This window comes from Saccopteryx bilineata, chromosome 3 (genome assembly GCF_036850765.1).
Source record: "Saccopteryx bilineata isolate mSacBil1 chromosome 3, mSacBil1_pri_phased_curated, whole genome shotgun sequence".
In the NCBI taxonomy this organism is placed as follows: domain Eukaryota; kingdom Metazoa; phylum Chordata; class Mammalia; order Chiroptera; family Emballonuridae; genus Saccopteryx; species Saccopteryx bilineata.
In genome coordinates, this window is record NC_089492.1 from 70932292 (window position 1) to 70949295 (window position 17004).

A 17004-nucleotide genomic window follows, 5' to 3' on the forward strand; every position below is an offset into this window, starting at 1 on the left:
TGACAATAGAGAAGGCTGGCAGACATATTCGTCACCAAGTGACAAAAGATATCACTAATGGGACTAATCAGAATCAGGTGTCCCCTGATATGAGACACTGAGGTAAGCCCAGGTCATGCCTATGACAGTCACGCTAAAATGAATCAACCATGAAGAGACACTAGACAAACTCAGCTGAGCAGCATTCTACAAACGACATGGTCTACCCTCTTCAAGATCTCATTCCAGAGGAACCATTCCAGACCAAGTAGAATGAAGAGAAATGCTGAGTACATGGTCCAGGTCAGATCCTGGACCTATGGAGAACAGGACCGGAAGATCAGTGAAATCCACATGGAGTCTGTGGACAACGTGTTAATGCTGGATCAGTGTTAACTTCCTGAGAGGAAAGTGCCAATGGACTTAGGAGATACACACTGAGTACTGCGGGGTAGAGACACCATGTCCACAACTTACCCTCAAATGGCTCAGAATAGTTAACCATTGGGAATCTGGGTGAAGGGTACACGGGGCTCCACATACTCTTTCTACAAACTATATAAATCTAAAATTATTCCCTCCACCCAAAAAAAGTTCAAAAAAATAGGAGAAAGAAAGCAAAATAGTCCTATGATGTATTCTTTTTTTCTACTCTTTTTTATTTATTTTAGGTGAGAGGAAGGGAGACAGTGAGGCAGACTTCCACATGTGCCCCAACAAGGATCCACCCAGCAACCCCATCTGGAGCTAAAGCTCGAGTACATAACTATTCTTAGCACCTGAGGCTGACCAACCAAGCCATCCATCCTCAGCCACCTAGGGCCATGCTCAAACCAATCAAGTCACTGTCTGCAGGAGAGGAAGAGAGAGAGAAGGGGGAGAGGGAGGAAGAGAGAAGCAGATGGTTGCTTCTCCTGTGTGACCTGACCAAGATTCAAACCCGGGGGATCCATACACCTAGCCAATGCTCTATCCAGAGCCACGGGCCAGGGCCTGATGTATTTTTAACTAGCAGAATAGACATCTTGTATGTGACTTTAGCTCCTCTCTGGAGTATAACTACTATTTAAGACTCCTCTATTCTCTGTGAAGTCTGAGCTTTCCTTCTCTGCAGTGCAACAGATCACAATGTCTTCAATAAATGGGACTGAGTTTACTGAATGCCTCTATATTAAAAAGAAAACTCTTGGACCTCACATCATGCATAAACCTTATTCCTGATATTTCTGACAGACTATAGTTCTAAATTTAAAAGACAAAATAATAAAGCTTCTAAAAGGATAATAAGGTTATCTTCATAACTTTGTAGAAGACAAAGATGTCTTAGCACACACAAAAGCACTGGCATACAATAAGGGAAAAGACTAATAAATTAGGCTTTATTAAAATAAAAATATTTCTGTTTGTCAAAATGCACCATTAGGAGTATGGAAAGGCATCTGCAGTACTGACAAAGGATATGAATCCAGAATATATAAGAGACCTACAAGTCAAAAAATAGAAAAATTTAAAACACAAATAATGCAGTTTGTAATGGGAAAAATACTTCAACCAACACTCTACAACAAGAGAGCCGGCAGGCATGCGAAAACGGCCTCGGCTCCATTTAGTATTAAGAAATGCAAATTAAAACCACAATGAATTACTACTATACCCCCCACAAGAATTATTAAAATGCTCTGTAATTTGTTTATTGCTTTATTAGAGAGAGGAGGAGAGAGACAGAAACACCGACCTGTTCCTGTCTGTGCCCTGACCAGGAATCGAACCTCCAACTTTTGCACATCAGGATGATGCTCCAACCAACTGAGCCAACTGGCCAGGGCAAGAAGTGCTAAAAATTCTGAAAGCTGAAGATACCGTACATTGGCAAGGAAGGGAAAATGATGTTTGGCATCATGTATGTATATATTATGTATGTTTTTTTTTTAAGTATGAACTTGGAAAAAGGCATACATTCATTTGTTAATTCATTCAAATGACACAAATTCTATAAATCAAGGAGGGGCAAACAAGACAGGTCTTGCCATGTGCCGAGGCTGGAGTGCAGTGTCTATCCACAGATTCAATCCCACTCCCAAACAGCACAGGAGCTTTTTTACCTGCTCTGTTTCTGACCTGGGCTAGTTCAGCCCTGCTTGGACAACCTTAATTCATCTTCTGGTTTGATTTTAGCATGAACACGTGCATAACCTATAACCCAACAATTCCAACCCTGGATACATCCCCAATGGAAATGTCTATATACAAGAATAATCAACCTGACCAGATGGTGGCGCAGTGGATAGAGTGTTGGACTGGGATGCAAGGACCGAGGTTCAAACCCCGAGGTCGCCAGCTTGAGTGAGGGCTCATCCTGCTTGAGCGCAGCTTGAGCGTGGGGTCACTGGCCTGAGCGTGGGATCATAGACATGACCCCATGACCATTGGCTTGAGCCCAAAGGTCACTGGCTTGAAGCCCAAGTTTGCTGGGCTCACTTGCTCTGCCTCCCCCCCCCCCCCCGTCAAGGCACATATGAAAAAGCAATTAATGAACAATTAAGGTGATACAATGAAGAACTGATGCTTCTCATCTCTCTCCCTTCTCTTCCTGTCTGTCCTTTCTCAGTCTCACTGTCTCTCTCTCTCTCTCTCTCACTAAATATATATATATATATATATATATATTTAGATATATATATGATCAGAAACAACCCAACTGTCCATCAATGGTACAATGACTAAATAAATTGTGGTATATTCAAGTAATGGAATACTGCAATGTAAATAACACGGATGAATCTCACAAAGATAATGTTGAGTAAAATGAGCTATCCAGTGTGTGGTTCCGACTAGCAGGTGCAACGAACCTCAGATGTCAGAAAGCAGAATGGTGTTCCCTGTGGAGTCGTGCAACCACTAGAAATGGCAACAGGGAGACTGCCCAGGCTCTGGCAGAGCCTGTGGATCTGCTAACACAATTACAGAGCAGAAACCCATCCAGATTCCGCAGCTGTAACGTGTGCACTTGCCGGCACATACTATCAGACTCCATTTCATACATTTACTGCCCAAAATCAGCTCATTTTCTCAGCTCACTGCAACTTTCCAGAGTGGAGACTCATCCGCACTGGCCCCCAGACTCTGTGCTACTTCCCTCCTTGGCTCCCTTGCTGGCCTGGCTCCAGCACATTCTGCTCGGGCTTCATGCATGCCACTGCCCTGGAGAGCGCTGCCCTCCCGTGGCTTCCGCCATGGATTGGGACTACCTGTCCTGTCCCATTCCAGCTGCTACTCTCAGCACTGGCAGAGCATGGCCCATGGTGCCCAACGTATGTGAGTTTCTTTCCTTCTTCCTTCCCCCATAAACTATGATAGTGCTTTCATAACTGATTGTCTTCCTAGCATTTTCCACCTTCCATTCACATGTCAAATTGAATTTCCTAAAATGCTTTTCTGTTTTTCGTGTTTTTCTGAAGTGAAAAGTGATGAGGCAGACAGACAGACTCCCGCATGCACCCGACTGGGATCCATTCAGCAAGCCCACTAGGGGGCGATGCTCTACTGGAGCCATTCTAGCACCTGAGGAGGAGGTCATGGAGCCACCCTCAGCACCCAGGCTAACTTTGCTCCAATGGAGCCTTGGCTGCAGGCGGGGGGGGGGGGGGGGGGAGAGACAAAGAGAAAGGAGAGGGGGAAGGGTAGAGAAGCAGATGGGTGCTTCTCCTGTGTGCCCTGGCTGGGAATCAAACCTGGGACTTCCATATGCCAGGCTGATGCTCTACCACTGAGCCAACCAGCCAGGGCCCTCCTAAAATACTTTTTAAAAAATATGCTCCAGCAGCTTGCCAATATTAATCCAACCAACCTACAGTAAGTTCTCACTTAGTATCATCAATAGGTTCAGCAACTTTAAGCTAAATGGTGTAGAAGAAAGCCAACTTTGCCACATGCTAAGTGACCCAAACAAGACTTACATTCCTATGGCATCTGATGAAACATTATCCGAGGGCTTGCTCTAGAGAAGTTAATCTCCTAAAGCTGGCACTAAAGTCTGTCACAGTCCACTCCCTAACTACATCTTCAGTCTTCTCTTTTATCTGCTTTAACTAAAAACCATCTAATTTTTCTAAACCAAACCCATTGTCCCGACTCCAGTTCCAATGCCCATCCTCAGAGTAGAGCAGTCTTTCCTCTCCTGCACACCAGCCTGCTCTCCAGTCAGCTCAACCAGCTCCGTCCAGGCTTACCAAGTTACAATACTAACTGCTGTTATTACTCACTTGGTAGTTCATCTTTACCACTGAGGTATGTGTTTCATGTGTACACCTGTAAAACCTTAAGTTTTATACTTCTTAGATATGTAAAAGTTCTTATTAAACAGAGGTAGTGGTGGGGTAATAATGATCCACCAATAATCTAAAGAGATTTTTAAAAATTAAATAATTAGGTAGCCTCTTACCAACTTCAAACTGAACACACTAGGTTTTTTTCTTTACTGTAATAATATTTTGACTTATTTAAGCTTATTTTAAAAATACTGGAATCAGTTGAACAGAAGCAAAAGGATTAGTAATAGGAAAGTCACAGAGTTCTGGAAAAGGTAGTCCTTGCAAGAGGAGACTATTGTCTACCCAGCAGGTGCCTTGTGAAAATGGAGTGTCTGACTTGATTATGAGCATAAGCATGTGGACTGTAATTAAATAGGTTATAGAGTCATTATTGGCAGGCAAAATGTCTTTTTGTACTCCATCACAAAAATACCTAAAGCAATATTGTCAGAGGTAATCATGTAAATGAATAAGGAAATGAATAAGTACACAGATATAGGGTTGGTACTACTTATGAAACTTTATTAATTTGATGTTGTCAATTCATGCACTATGCTCAGTACAGGCTTGCTTCTTCCCAATAAATCCCTGGACATATAATATTGCTGGTATTATATGTGATCAAAACAACACTTTAAAATTATTATTAAAAGCTTAAAATTAGAATGTTCATTTATTTAGCACTATATTACACACAGGTGGGTTTTTGTGGGGCTTTTTGGACATGTAGGCTTCTTACTAAATTTCATACAAATATTCTAAACCAAGTATCAATCATTTCTACACTAACAAGCAGAATAAAAAGATTCTTAAGCTAGTTTTATAATTCTTTATTAAACTAAAAAAAATTTAATTATTAAATTCTATATTATATATTTTAAAAAAGAAATCGATCATTTTTTATCTTTAATTTAGAAAAAAACTCAATTTTTCTTTTTTTTTTTGACAGATACAGAGTCAGAGAGAGGGACAGATAGGGACAGACAGCCATGAAGAGAGATGAGAAGCATCAATTCTTCATTGCAGCTCCTAGGTTGTTCAGTGACTGCTTTATCATATGTGCCTTGATTGGGGGAGGGGAGTGGGGGCCTACAGCAGAGCGAGTTACCCCTTGCTCAAGCCAGCAACCTTGGGCTTCAAGCCAGCAACTCCCTCGCTCAAACTGGTGAGCCTGTGCTCAAGCCGAGTGAGCCTATGCTCAAGCCAGTGACCTCGGGGTTTCAAACCTGGGTCCTACACATCCCAGTCCAATGCTCTATCCATTGCGCCACCATCTGATCAGGTTCAATTTTTTTTATATAAAACTTTTTTTATTATTCATTTTAGAGAGGGGGAAGGGAGAAAGAGAGAGAAAGAGAGAGAGAGAAGTGGGAGGAGGAGCAGGAAGCATCAACTCCCACATGTGCCTTGACCAGGCAAGCCCAGGGTTTCGAACTGAAGACCTCAGCATTCCAGGTGGATGCTTTATCCAGTGCGCCACCACAGGTCAGGCTGGAAAATCTCAATCTTATTTTCTGTTCTTTGTATCCAAATTTCTTTTTGTCAAGGTTTAAAAAGTCAATAATTTTATCTCTCTTTCTTTCTCTCTCTCTCTCTCTCAAATCAATGGAAAAAATAAAAATAAAAAAGTCCCAGCCCAGTGGCTCAGTGGACAAAGCATCATCCTAGCATGCCAAGGTCATGGGTTCAATCCCTGGTCAGGGCACATATGAGAAGCAACCAATGAGTGCACAACTAAATAAAACAACTAAGTGGAACAAAGAGTTAATGTTTCTCTCTCTCCCTTCCCCTTTCTCTCTCTCTCTCTCTCTCTCCAATCAAAGGAAACATTTTTAAAAATAAAAAGTCAGTAATACACCAGTATAGTACCCACTAAAGTAAATTTTTTAAATAATTACAATTACCTTCTTCATTCTCTCACCTTCAGTTATCATCTGCCTGTCTTTCTCATATGTACTATTAACACACAACTGGCATGCCATCATGACCAACACAGAGACCGGCACACACAAATGCAGCACGGCAGAAGACTCGAGTCGATGCCTACCTGGGTTGTTATTAACATTACTTTTGGGTGGTTTCTGCACGGGCTTGGGAAGCGCGGATTCAGTCAGAGCTTTATTAGCAACAGCTTGCTGAGCCTTCTTGATACTGCTCCCTTCCGATTCCCATGTCTGCTCACCGAGACTCAGCTGTACTGAGAACATCTTAGAGAAACACAAAGAGAGAGCAAAATATTAACATTGTTGAGGAAATCAAATGTGCTGTCCGAGAGAGAACAGATACAACATAGACTAAACATTTTAGAGCTAGGGGTGACTTACAGATCATTTGCAACAAAAATCTTATTCTACCTCGTGAGAGAACTTTGAGATGGTGCCAAATTCTGTTCTATTCTATCCAAAGGTTTAAGGGCATGCATGTATATTTTGGGTTGAATAATTCAAGAAGAAATTGCTTGCCTAAATAGAATCATACTGTTAATGCCCTTCAAATGATCCTCACAAAAGTAGAATAAGTACAAAGCATTAAGAGAAACTATAAGAGGATCCAAAAGGCCCTTTCTCTGTAACAAATTCCTTTCACTTCATACTTAGCATGATCAAGTCAATGAATCAGCAATCTTATCAAATATTATGTCACCAATACATTTCTCAATCCTCGACAACACTTAAGCAGTCACCAAATTCTGCCCATGTTAACCTCGTAAGTATTTCGCAAACCTCTCTCTTCTGCCTACCAGGGACACTGCGTTGGAGTCAGTTGTGCCTCATCTTTTAGCTCAGATGTAATAAGCTCCCAGCGTACTGCTAATAAAATCAAATTCAAATTTGATTTTAAATTCAAATCCAGTGGCATTACCCCAACCAAGAACAGGTTAAAAACCTGAATTTCTCATAAAACAATTCCCAATTGCTGGTACTAAATGCCTATACTAAAAAAGATATCAGATAAGTTAATTTAAGCTTCTACCTTAAGAAACTTGAAAAAGAAGAGCAAATTAAATCGGAAGTAAACAAAAAAAAAGAAATTAATAAAGATAAAGGTAAAAATTTTTTAAAATAGAGAAAATATATCAATAAAATCAAAAGCTGGGTTTTTTTTTTGCAAAGATCAATAAAATTGGTAAACCTCTAGCTAAATTAATCATGAAAAAAAGAGAAGACACAAATAACCAATATCAGGAATAAGAGAGGTGACATCGCTACAGATTCTTAAAGTATTAAAAATATAACAAGGGAATGTTTTCTAGCAAGTTTATGCCAGTAACTTCAACAACTTAAGTTCCTTGAAAGACATACTTTACTAAAAGCTCATTCAAGAAGAAAAAGGTAACCCCAATAGCCCTATATATGTTAAAGAAAATAAACATGTAGTTAAAACTCCACAAAGAAAACTCCAGGCCCAGATGGTTTCAGTGATAAATTCCACCAAATATTTAAGAAAAAAAGAATACCAATTTACACAAACTCTTCAAAAAACTGAAGAAGGAACTTTGCCCAACAGTCTGATTCTTGAAGCCAACATTACCTTGAGAGCAAAATCCAGAGTATGATACTACTAAAGTAAACAAAATAAAACAAAACTATTGGTCTAAACACAAATCCTTAACAAAGGATTAAGAAATGGAATCCATCAATGTAGAAATGAGAATGAGTTCGTCTATTTTTATAGATGAACAATAATTAATAAAAATAGAAACTAAAATATAAAAATACCACTGATAATGGCATCAAAAATATGAATACAAATAAATAGAAACATGAAATACTTAGAATAAACCTAGAAATATAAACTATTCAGTAAAAACTACAAAACACTGTTGATAGAAATTAAAGAGTAAATAAATTAGATATATGTTGTTAATGTGTTGGAAGATTAAATTTTTCTAACATGTTCATTTTCACAAACTGAGCTATAGATTCACAGCAGTTCTATTCAAAATCCCAGCAGAATGTTTTAGAGAATGGACAAGCTGACTTTAAAATTCATATGAAGCCCTGGCCGGATAGTTCAGTTAGATCGAGCATCACCACAACACTCCAAGGTTTGTGTGTCTGATCCCCAGTCAGGGCACATACAAAAATCAACCAATGACTCAGGTTGGATGGCTCAGCTGGTTGGAGCATCATCCCAATACATAAAGGTTGCCGGTTCGACACCCCATCAGAGTATATGCAGAAACAAATCAATGTTTCTGCTTCTCTCTTTCCCTTCCTCTCTCTCTGGAACAAATAAATAAAGAATATTTAAATAAATAAAACAAAGAAGCATAATTTGGGGAAAAAAAAAAGAATCAACAAATGAATGCATAAATGAGTGGAACAAATAGATATTTCCCTCTCTCTCTCTCTCTCTCTCCTCCCTTTCTTCTTTCTCAAAAAAATCAATAAATAAAAAAAGTGTTTTAATGGCAATTAAACCTACACATAAGACCTAACGTCAAACCTAAAACTATAAAACATCTAGAAGATAACACAGAAGAAAATCTTATGATCTCTGATGAGGCAAAGATTTCTTACCTCTGACACCAAAAGCACAATCTCTATGAGAACAAATGGATGTCCGAAGTCATCGAAATTAAAAACCGCTCTTCAAAAGACAGTGCTAAAAAAAAAAAAAGATCTGGCTCCAACTAGAAGGCAATACTTGCCAAGCAAATGTAATGAAGAGAGACTTGTCTGCAGGATATACAGAGTAACATCTCAGAAGACTGCAGAGGAAAGCTTCGGGGCAGGAACAGTGTCTGTCATGTAGTAGTTATTATTTTACCAAGGACTTTTTAAAATTCTATACACTTCTAAGAAGCAATAATAAAATCACCTGGGTACCTCTATAATCAACACAACTGCCAAGAATTTACAAATCATCATGCCATTATACCACACTAGAACGGGTATTGGATTTCCTAAGTTACCGATGAGAAAACTGAGACTCCAAATGAGTTGCTCCAGCCCACACAAACTGGATGATGCAGGGCAAAGATCAAGCCTAGCAAATCTAGCAAGATTAAAAACAAAGACTGCTTGGTTCAAGGCCCTGTGATCCTGCCTCCTCGGGGACACGTGCTCCAAAGCAAACCTCCTCGAAGAGCCAACACCAGCACAGCACCTGTAACACTTGGTCGGGGACGCTAACAACTTAGCAAAGTAGGGAAATAAAGGAGGGAGAAATGCCATGTTATGTTATTCAGGGCTCTCTTCCTTATACCCTAAACCATAATAGCCTTCTTCTGAGATTTGAGAAAATCAAAACAACACTCTATAGAAAAAATAAAGAGCTGTGTTGGAATACCTAGGAGACACAGCAATGCCACGATAACTCACATAAGGTATTTAGCGTTCTATTAAAATGTGAGCAGAAAAACAAAAGGGGGCAAGGCAAAGGGTAAAACAATTAGTTTTAGTTAACAGTCACATACTGAAAGCCGCCGCAAGCAGGTCAGAGTCTGTGAGACTCAGTGGGGGAGCAAGGAGAGCACATGGACAGAAGTCAGGTCATTGCTTCCCCTGTAAGAACATGGACCGCGGTGGGTCTCAGACACAGATGACAGGGAAGAAGGGGTGGGGGGGAAGGGCAGCTGGAGGCATGGCTTCAATGAGCGACAGAGGGGAGGGTCTAGTACCGAGAGTGGGGGTGCTACTTACTCTATAGACAGTGCAGCTGTAAATGAAAAGGACAGACCAGCTTCGGGTTTAGGCTGGTTCTGCCACGCAGGTAAAGACCAAGAGGGGAGAGAGTACTGCGGGCACACAGAAGGCGCATTGAAGTCAAGGGGGATAAGGAGCCAGGTGAGGGCTGAGGGGAGTGAGAAACAGTTAAAAAAAAAAAAGTGGTGGAATCAATGGACTTGTGGTGTGGAAGGACTACGGAAGCCAAACTACCAGAGGGGATGGACTGGAATATCAGGAGGTGTTGGAGAGATGAATGCTTGACATTATAAAATCATGGAGTCTTGCAGTTATTGGTAAAGACGAGGTCAAGAATATGACACAGGAACGAGTGGAAGACAAGACAACTGGAGAAGTACAAAAGGGGCAACTAAGCATGCTGGAACAATCATCAATTCAGACAGTGACATCACCAAAAAATTAAAACAGGATGGGTGTTAGAAGAGAGTGAAAGTGAGCCATGAAAAACGTCACGGGATCACCCAGGTTAATGACTACCATGAGGGGACGAGGGGGGGGTGTCAGTCTGTTATAAAAATCAAAATGGTGGGGGGAGGGGGTCTCCAGGAAAAACACCTGGAATTAGCAATGAGGAGCAAAGAGGACCTTTACTGGAGGAACCATAAAATACAGAAATAAAATCTTTATTACCTCTAAACAAGCTCAGTCTAGTACATAGTAATGACCAACATATATCATTGCACAGCAATGACCACAAGTGAGAGAGCTGTATGGTCCTGTTGGGGGCCCAGTGGAGGGGTCAGAGAAGTTCCAGAGGTTCAGAAGATGTGATTTGTGAACTGGGAGTTAAAAAATGAATAAGAGCAAAAGGACCTTGTTTGTAGAAAGAGACTACAGTATAGGCAAAGCTGAGAGATGTGAAATAAACAAGAAATGCAAACAGTTCAACACAATTAGGGCCAGAAAGAGAATGAGGATGGAATGGGCATGGAAGAGGATGTATGACTAGACAAGTAGACCACGGCCATGATCTTTTTCTCTGCACAAAAGATATTATGTACAAATTAAATTGTTGCCCAGAAATCCTTCATAAAAGCCTGTAATAGAAAACAAAATTGACAGATTATTTTTTTTTTTTACAGAGACAAAGCGAGAGTCAGAGAGAAGGATAGATAAGGACAGACAGACAGGAACGGAGAGAGATGAGAAGCATCAATCATCAGTTTTTCGTTGCGGCACTTTAGTTGTTCACTGATTGCTTTCTCATATGTGCCTTGACCGTGGGGCTACAGCAGACTGAGTAACCCCTTGCTCAAGCCAGCAACCTTGAGTCCAAGCTGGTGAGCTTTGCTCAAACCAGATGAGCCTGCGCTCAAGCTGGCGACCTCAGGATCTCGAACCTGGGTCCTCCGCATCCCAGTCCGATGCTCTATCCACTGCGCCACCACCCAGTCAGACCAAAATTGATGGTTTTTAATTTCATCTTATTTTCCTTCTTTAAAGGACATGCTAGAAAACAAATAACCTAATAGGCAGATGCTTTACAAAGATTAACCAACTTTTACAGAATCAATTGCTTCCATATTATATTTATCATCATAATCTCCAACATCCAAGATTAAAAATGTACCAAGGAAATGTATGCGCAATTGAAATTTTTTTAAAACAGATGAATAAAGCTCAAACGTGAATACATTAGTTACAGATTGCTTTGCATCATGTACATGTGTAAACATATATGTATAAGGCTATATATAAATATAAGGTGCTTTTCCATTTAAAAGAACAATATTATAAGTGAATGCACAGATAATAACAATACTGGTTATACAACTTTTATAAATGGTGAGTCTCAGAATTAAACAATGGAAAGGATATCTCACTAGGTAACCACTGCTATACATGTTAACCACTGCTATGCATTTTTACTGTAGCAGCTATAATTTAATAGAAAGAGTGCTATACTTGGAAGCCAAAGAACACATGTTCAAATGTTGGCTCTGACATCTATGAAATATTAAGCAAGTCACTTCACTTGTCTGTGCCTTAGTTCCTTAATTTACAAAAAGAAAAATCAAGAACCCATATATCATGTGATTTTGTAAAGTGCTGTATCTGAGTTTTGTAAAGCATAATAAGCTACAAAACTGTTTAGTTATAGACTTCAAAATATTTTTAATGTAGAACTAAGAGCCTTCAGGCCATTGGCTTCCCCCTCACCCCAAAATAAAGCACAATTAAAACCTGAGGTACTAAGTCTGATAGACTTGGATAAGCATGTCTCACCACCTCTCTTCATAACCTTACCTTCGAGTGAGCAGGCCCTCTTTCTTTCAGAAGTTTATACTGGGGTTGGACTCTATTGAAACGGGCTAACTCATTTACCAGACACACTGGAGTTTTCTCTTTGGGGTTTGCCATTTTATCTTGGAGAGAAGCTGTAAATAAAAAGGCTGTAAAGTTTTTGTCTTCTTGACTTTACAAAATGGAAGAAAAGCTCATTTTGACTCTTAGCTTAAATCAGATTATATATTTGAATTATTTTCACAAACTTATATAAAAATTCAAGTCATCTAATGTCTTCTATTACATGCAACAGAAATATGTATCACATTTTATACAACAACCTAAGGTAACTTTTTCCTAAGTACCTAAGTTGCTTTCTATACATATATATAATAACAGCATGCTTAAAGATTTTAAAATAATATAGAATTATATATCACTTCTCAGCCTTTTGGCTAAGATCAAGTGTAATAATACAGGATTGTAATAATTTCTAACTTATCTTGTAGCTTTCCTTTCCTCTTAAACAATTTTAGCATAAGCACATAATTCTCTTGATTCTTATTACTGTAATACTCAATTCTGTCTACCTTTTCTATCCTTTGATCCTTTATTTCCTCCTCATTTTGAGGGAGGCTATTAATAGAAAAGCTCAAGAGTTGGGAATCAAGTTCTAAATTCAAGTACTAGTTCTTTCATTAACTATTTTGCTGTACCTTCTTTTTCTTTTTTTAAACAAAATTTTGAAAGCATGAATAGAAAGAATAACTTAACAAACGCTCATATCCTTAACATCCAGAACTGAAATTGATGTTTTCCATGTTTCCTTTAAGACATTAAAAATAATAAAATAAAATGACAGTTATTACCTTCCAGTTAAGTTCCCTATATCTATTCTAGAAACCACAATTATCTGAATTAGAATATATACTTCTGGGATATTTTAAATACATTTATATGCATGCATGCATATCCATAAAGAAAAACACAGTCTTGATATATGTGATTTTATAGTCACATAAATAGTAATGTAAGAATTATATTATTTTCACAACTTTCTTCACTCTTAACCCTTTGAGTAGTACGAACATTCATGTATGTCCTCGTGGGAGATACGAGGGAATTGCATAACAAAAATTTTTATTTTAAAAATGTGTAAGGCAACATTAAAAAAAGGCAAATGTATGTTCTCCTTGTTTCCAGAAATTGGTTATCAAACAAACATGATTTTAAGTTAACAAAACTGTAACTGGAACTATTTCATTTTTTTTTTAAAAAAACTCACTCCCGGGGTCAGCGAGCATGAAAAAAACTCACTACTCAAAGGGTTAATTATGTTTTTGAGATCCTAAATTAGATTCAGTGTATTAATTTTAACTGCTGTATAATCTCCATCACAATGTCATATCTATTTCTTAATCCATTCCTCTACTGACAGACATTTAGTTTGTCTCCAATTCTTCAGCCTTACAGGTTAAAAAACACACTGCCAAATGGCACAGAGAACAATTGTCCCAAATTACCTTCCCCAGCAGCATGAGAATTACCATTTCCCTCCACCATGAAAACACACAGTGTGGTTGAGTATTTCAGTTTTTGATAATCTGATGTCTGCCAAATTGTATTCCACTATTGTTTTCTGCTTTCCCTACTATGTTAATTTGTGTCCACAATTACAAGTAAGGAACCATCTTCTCATTTTATTATTGATCATTTGGGTTTCCTGCTCTGAAAACTGCTTCTGTCCTTCTTTCTACTCATTATTTTATATATTATATTTATCAATCTTTTATAGACTGTGCTTTTCAGGCCTCAAGGAATCCTTCCCTAACCTGCAAGGTCTTAATGATGTTTACTTAAATATACTAAGCCATCTATTCTTTATCTGTAAAATAAAGGTAACAAATCTATCCTACTTAACTCACATGCTGTGATAAGGTTAAGACTTTTAAATGTATGGTAATTCTGAATTCTACCGCAATCATTTCAGCTTCAGAATATTTTCCTAATACTATATTATTTCATGCTATCTTTTTCCTTCATCTCACTTATAGACACATTTAATTGCTTTTTAGTTTTTCTTCCATCTCCCATGAATCAGTGTTAAATAACATGCACGTAGATTACTTCCTGCTCAGTTAAACTAGAGTCACAACGTATGGAGAATACATTAAATGAATAAAATAGCTGGTTTTAGGAACTTCATTTTCAAACAATCTATGGCAAGTTTTAATGTAGAAAACAGTATCTTTTAACTTTTTAATATTCTTTACAGGACTAATAATTTGGTACAATAATTTGATCACAATCATTATGATTATGACATTACTTTATAAGAAAAGTACATAAATACCTAATAAGGCATAAGTAAAAGGAAAGAGAATTAATCTAAGCCACCAACTATAGGATCAACACAGATGACAACTGATTCTACAATTGAACCATTCTCTAAGTGGTTTGCAAGCCCAAAAACAAACAAAAAAACCTAGAAATCATTCTTGTCTGGAACAACAGAAACACGACAAGAGTAAGTCAAGAGTTTTGAGGAAATTTACACTTTACTTACTCCAGTGTGTATCATTCAAATAAGCATTTTATAAATTGTACAAGAAAATCAGTCATTGTATCAAATACAAGGTGAACTGGGGCTATAATCAATTTTCATCCTTGCAGACCATGCCAGTAAATACTCAAGTACAATAGATAACACAGCTACCTGAATATCAGAAAAAGCAAAACAAAAAAATGACAAAGTTGATAAAAATGAGAAAAATATTAAAGTGTGGTAATAATCAGCCAATTTTGCATTAAAACTGAAAAACCATTTATACTGTTACTGTACAATTTTCATAACACAGCAATGCTGCATATTCATTGGTTACATTGCAAAAATGTGACAATTTTACAATATGAAAAATTTTAATAGCATAAACTTTAAATATATTAAAGGAAAGTGTTAACTATTGATATTAACACAGTATTAAACTTTGATTTTATTAATTTTGACTTTCTGCTTCATAAAAATAACATGAACCCAATAAAATATTTTACCATGTGACTGAAGTTTTGCTGTGTTAGGTATGCAAAACACAATCATGATCTCACTCTAATAAAACTTTACAGCTAAAATCCAATTGTTTAAGTTAAAAAATTTAAAAATAATTAGTCCTAGTTGAAATCGTTTGTTTTACAAAATGACTAAACTTTAAATAGCTGTTCCTCCATTTAATCAGAAATCTTATTAGTATTAACTACTTGACAGAGCTCAGTGATAGATAATTCAAAAGTTAAACCAAAATTCTGATAAAAGCATCAACAAAATTATAAAATAAACTGGTCTATAAAAATTCAGATCTAGCCTGATCAGGCAGTGGCACAAAGGACAGAGCATCAGAGTGGGGCGTGGAGGTCCCAGGTTCGAAGTCCTAAAGTCGCTGGCTTGAGCGCAGGCTCACCAGCTTGAGCGTGGGATCGCTAGCTTGAGCATAGGATCATAGACATGACCCCACTGTTGCTGGCTTGAGCCCAAAGGTTGCTGGCTTAAAGCCCAAGGTCACTGGATTGAGCCCAAGGTCACTATCTTGAGCAAGGAGTCACTCACTCTGCTGTTGTTCCCTGGTCAAGGCACATATGAGAAAGCAATCAGTGAACAACTGAGATGCCACACGAAGAATTGATGCTTCTCATCTCTCTCCCTTCCTGTCTGTCTGTCCCTATCTGTCCCTCTCTCTGACTCTCCCTCTGTCAAATAAAAAAATAATTGAGATTTATACACTTAATTTATATATCACTTTTTAGAAAAGTCAACAATTCAAAAAAGAGAAATATACGTACACTTGCTAAGAATGTCCTCAATGAAGCTATTTTGAAATCAGCGCCAAGTCAGTTTGGTAGCTGGAATAGCAGACGCCTGCTCAGAAGTAAATAAAATTAATAGTAATGGATTTGTTTTTGAGAGAACAAATGCCACATGATGGTAAACAACCTGTTTTGGATCTCTCTGCCACTTATTGATATCTACAGGATTTGAGAAAGTACTTAAATCTTGTTTTCCTAGACAGTAAAATAGAAATGTTATTTTCATATTACTGGATGGTGGTAGAGGTTAAATGAAATGATGTTAAGACTGCTAACAATGATAAGAATGCATTATTACTTTGATCATAAACAATTTGTTAAAACACTATAATCAAATATTTAAACAGTAACATGGTTTTATAAACTTTTTTCCATGGCTTTCTTAGCTAAAATATTCTGAGTTTAAATATTCTGGGCCCTGGCCGGTTGGCTCAGCAGTAGAGCGTCAGCCTGGTGTGCAGGAGTCCCGGGTTCGATTCCCGGCCAGGGCACACAGGAGAAGCACCCATCTGCTTCTCTACCCCTCCCCCTCTCCTTCCTCTCTGTCTCTCTCTTCCCCTCCCGCAGTGAGGCTCCATTGGAGCAAAGATGGCCCGGGCGCTGGGGATGGCTCTGTGGCCTCTGCCTCAGGTGCTAGAATGGCTCTGGACACCACAGAGCGACGCCCCAGAGGGGCAAAGCATCGCCCCCTGGTGGGCATGCCGGGTGGATCTCAGTCGGGCGCATGCAGGAGTCTGTCTGACTGCCTCCCCGTTTCCAGCTTCGGAAAAATGAAATAAATAAATAAATAAATAAATAAATAAAATATTCTGTTACAATTAGCTGATTTTATATTCAAACAAATATACTTATTTAATATTTTTTATAAACATGTATTTGTTATTTTTCCACTGACTTATTATAACATTTTAAGTTGATTTTCCACTAAAAATTTCCAC

At 38.3% G+C, this 17004-nt stretch overlaps 1 protein-coding gene across 8 annotated transcripts in view; it reads right to left on the reverse strand.

Annotated features, from left to right (window-relative positions):
• Positions 1-17004, reverse strand: part of STAU2 (staufen double-stranded RNA binding protein 2) — a 312186-nt gene that overhangs the window by 267123 nt on the left and 28059 nt on the right. For 4 of the 8 annotated variants that reach the window (XM_066266328.1, XM_066266327.1, XM_066266325.1 and 1 more), the window contains 3 exons: positions 16043-16118; positions 12230-12360; positions 6337-6496 (listed from right to left, as the gene is read on the reverse strand). In XM_066266328.1, the coding sequence (XP_066122425.1) occupies positions 6337-6496; positions 12230-12343 (274 nt within the window). In that variant the 5' untranslated portion in view covers positions 12344-12360; positions 16043-16118. Of the gene's footprint in view, positions 1-6336; positions 6497-8812; positions 8898-12229; positions 12361-16042; positions 16119-17004 lie in introns of all 8 variants that reach the window. The other 4 variants (XM_066266331.1, XM_066266330.1, XM_066266329.1 and 1 more) reach the window with 3 other exon arrangements.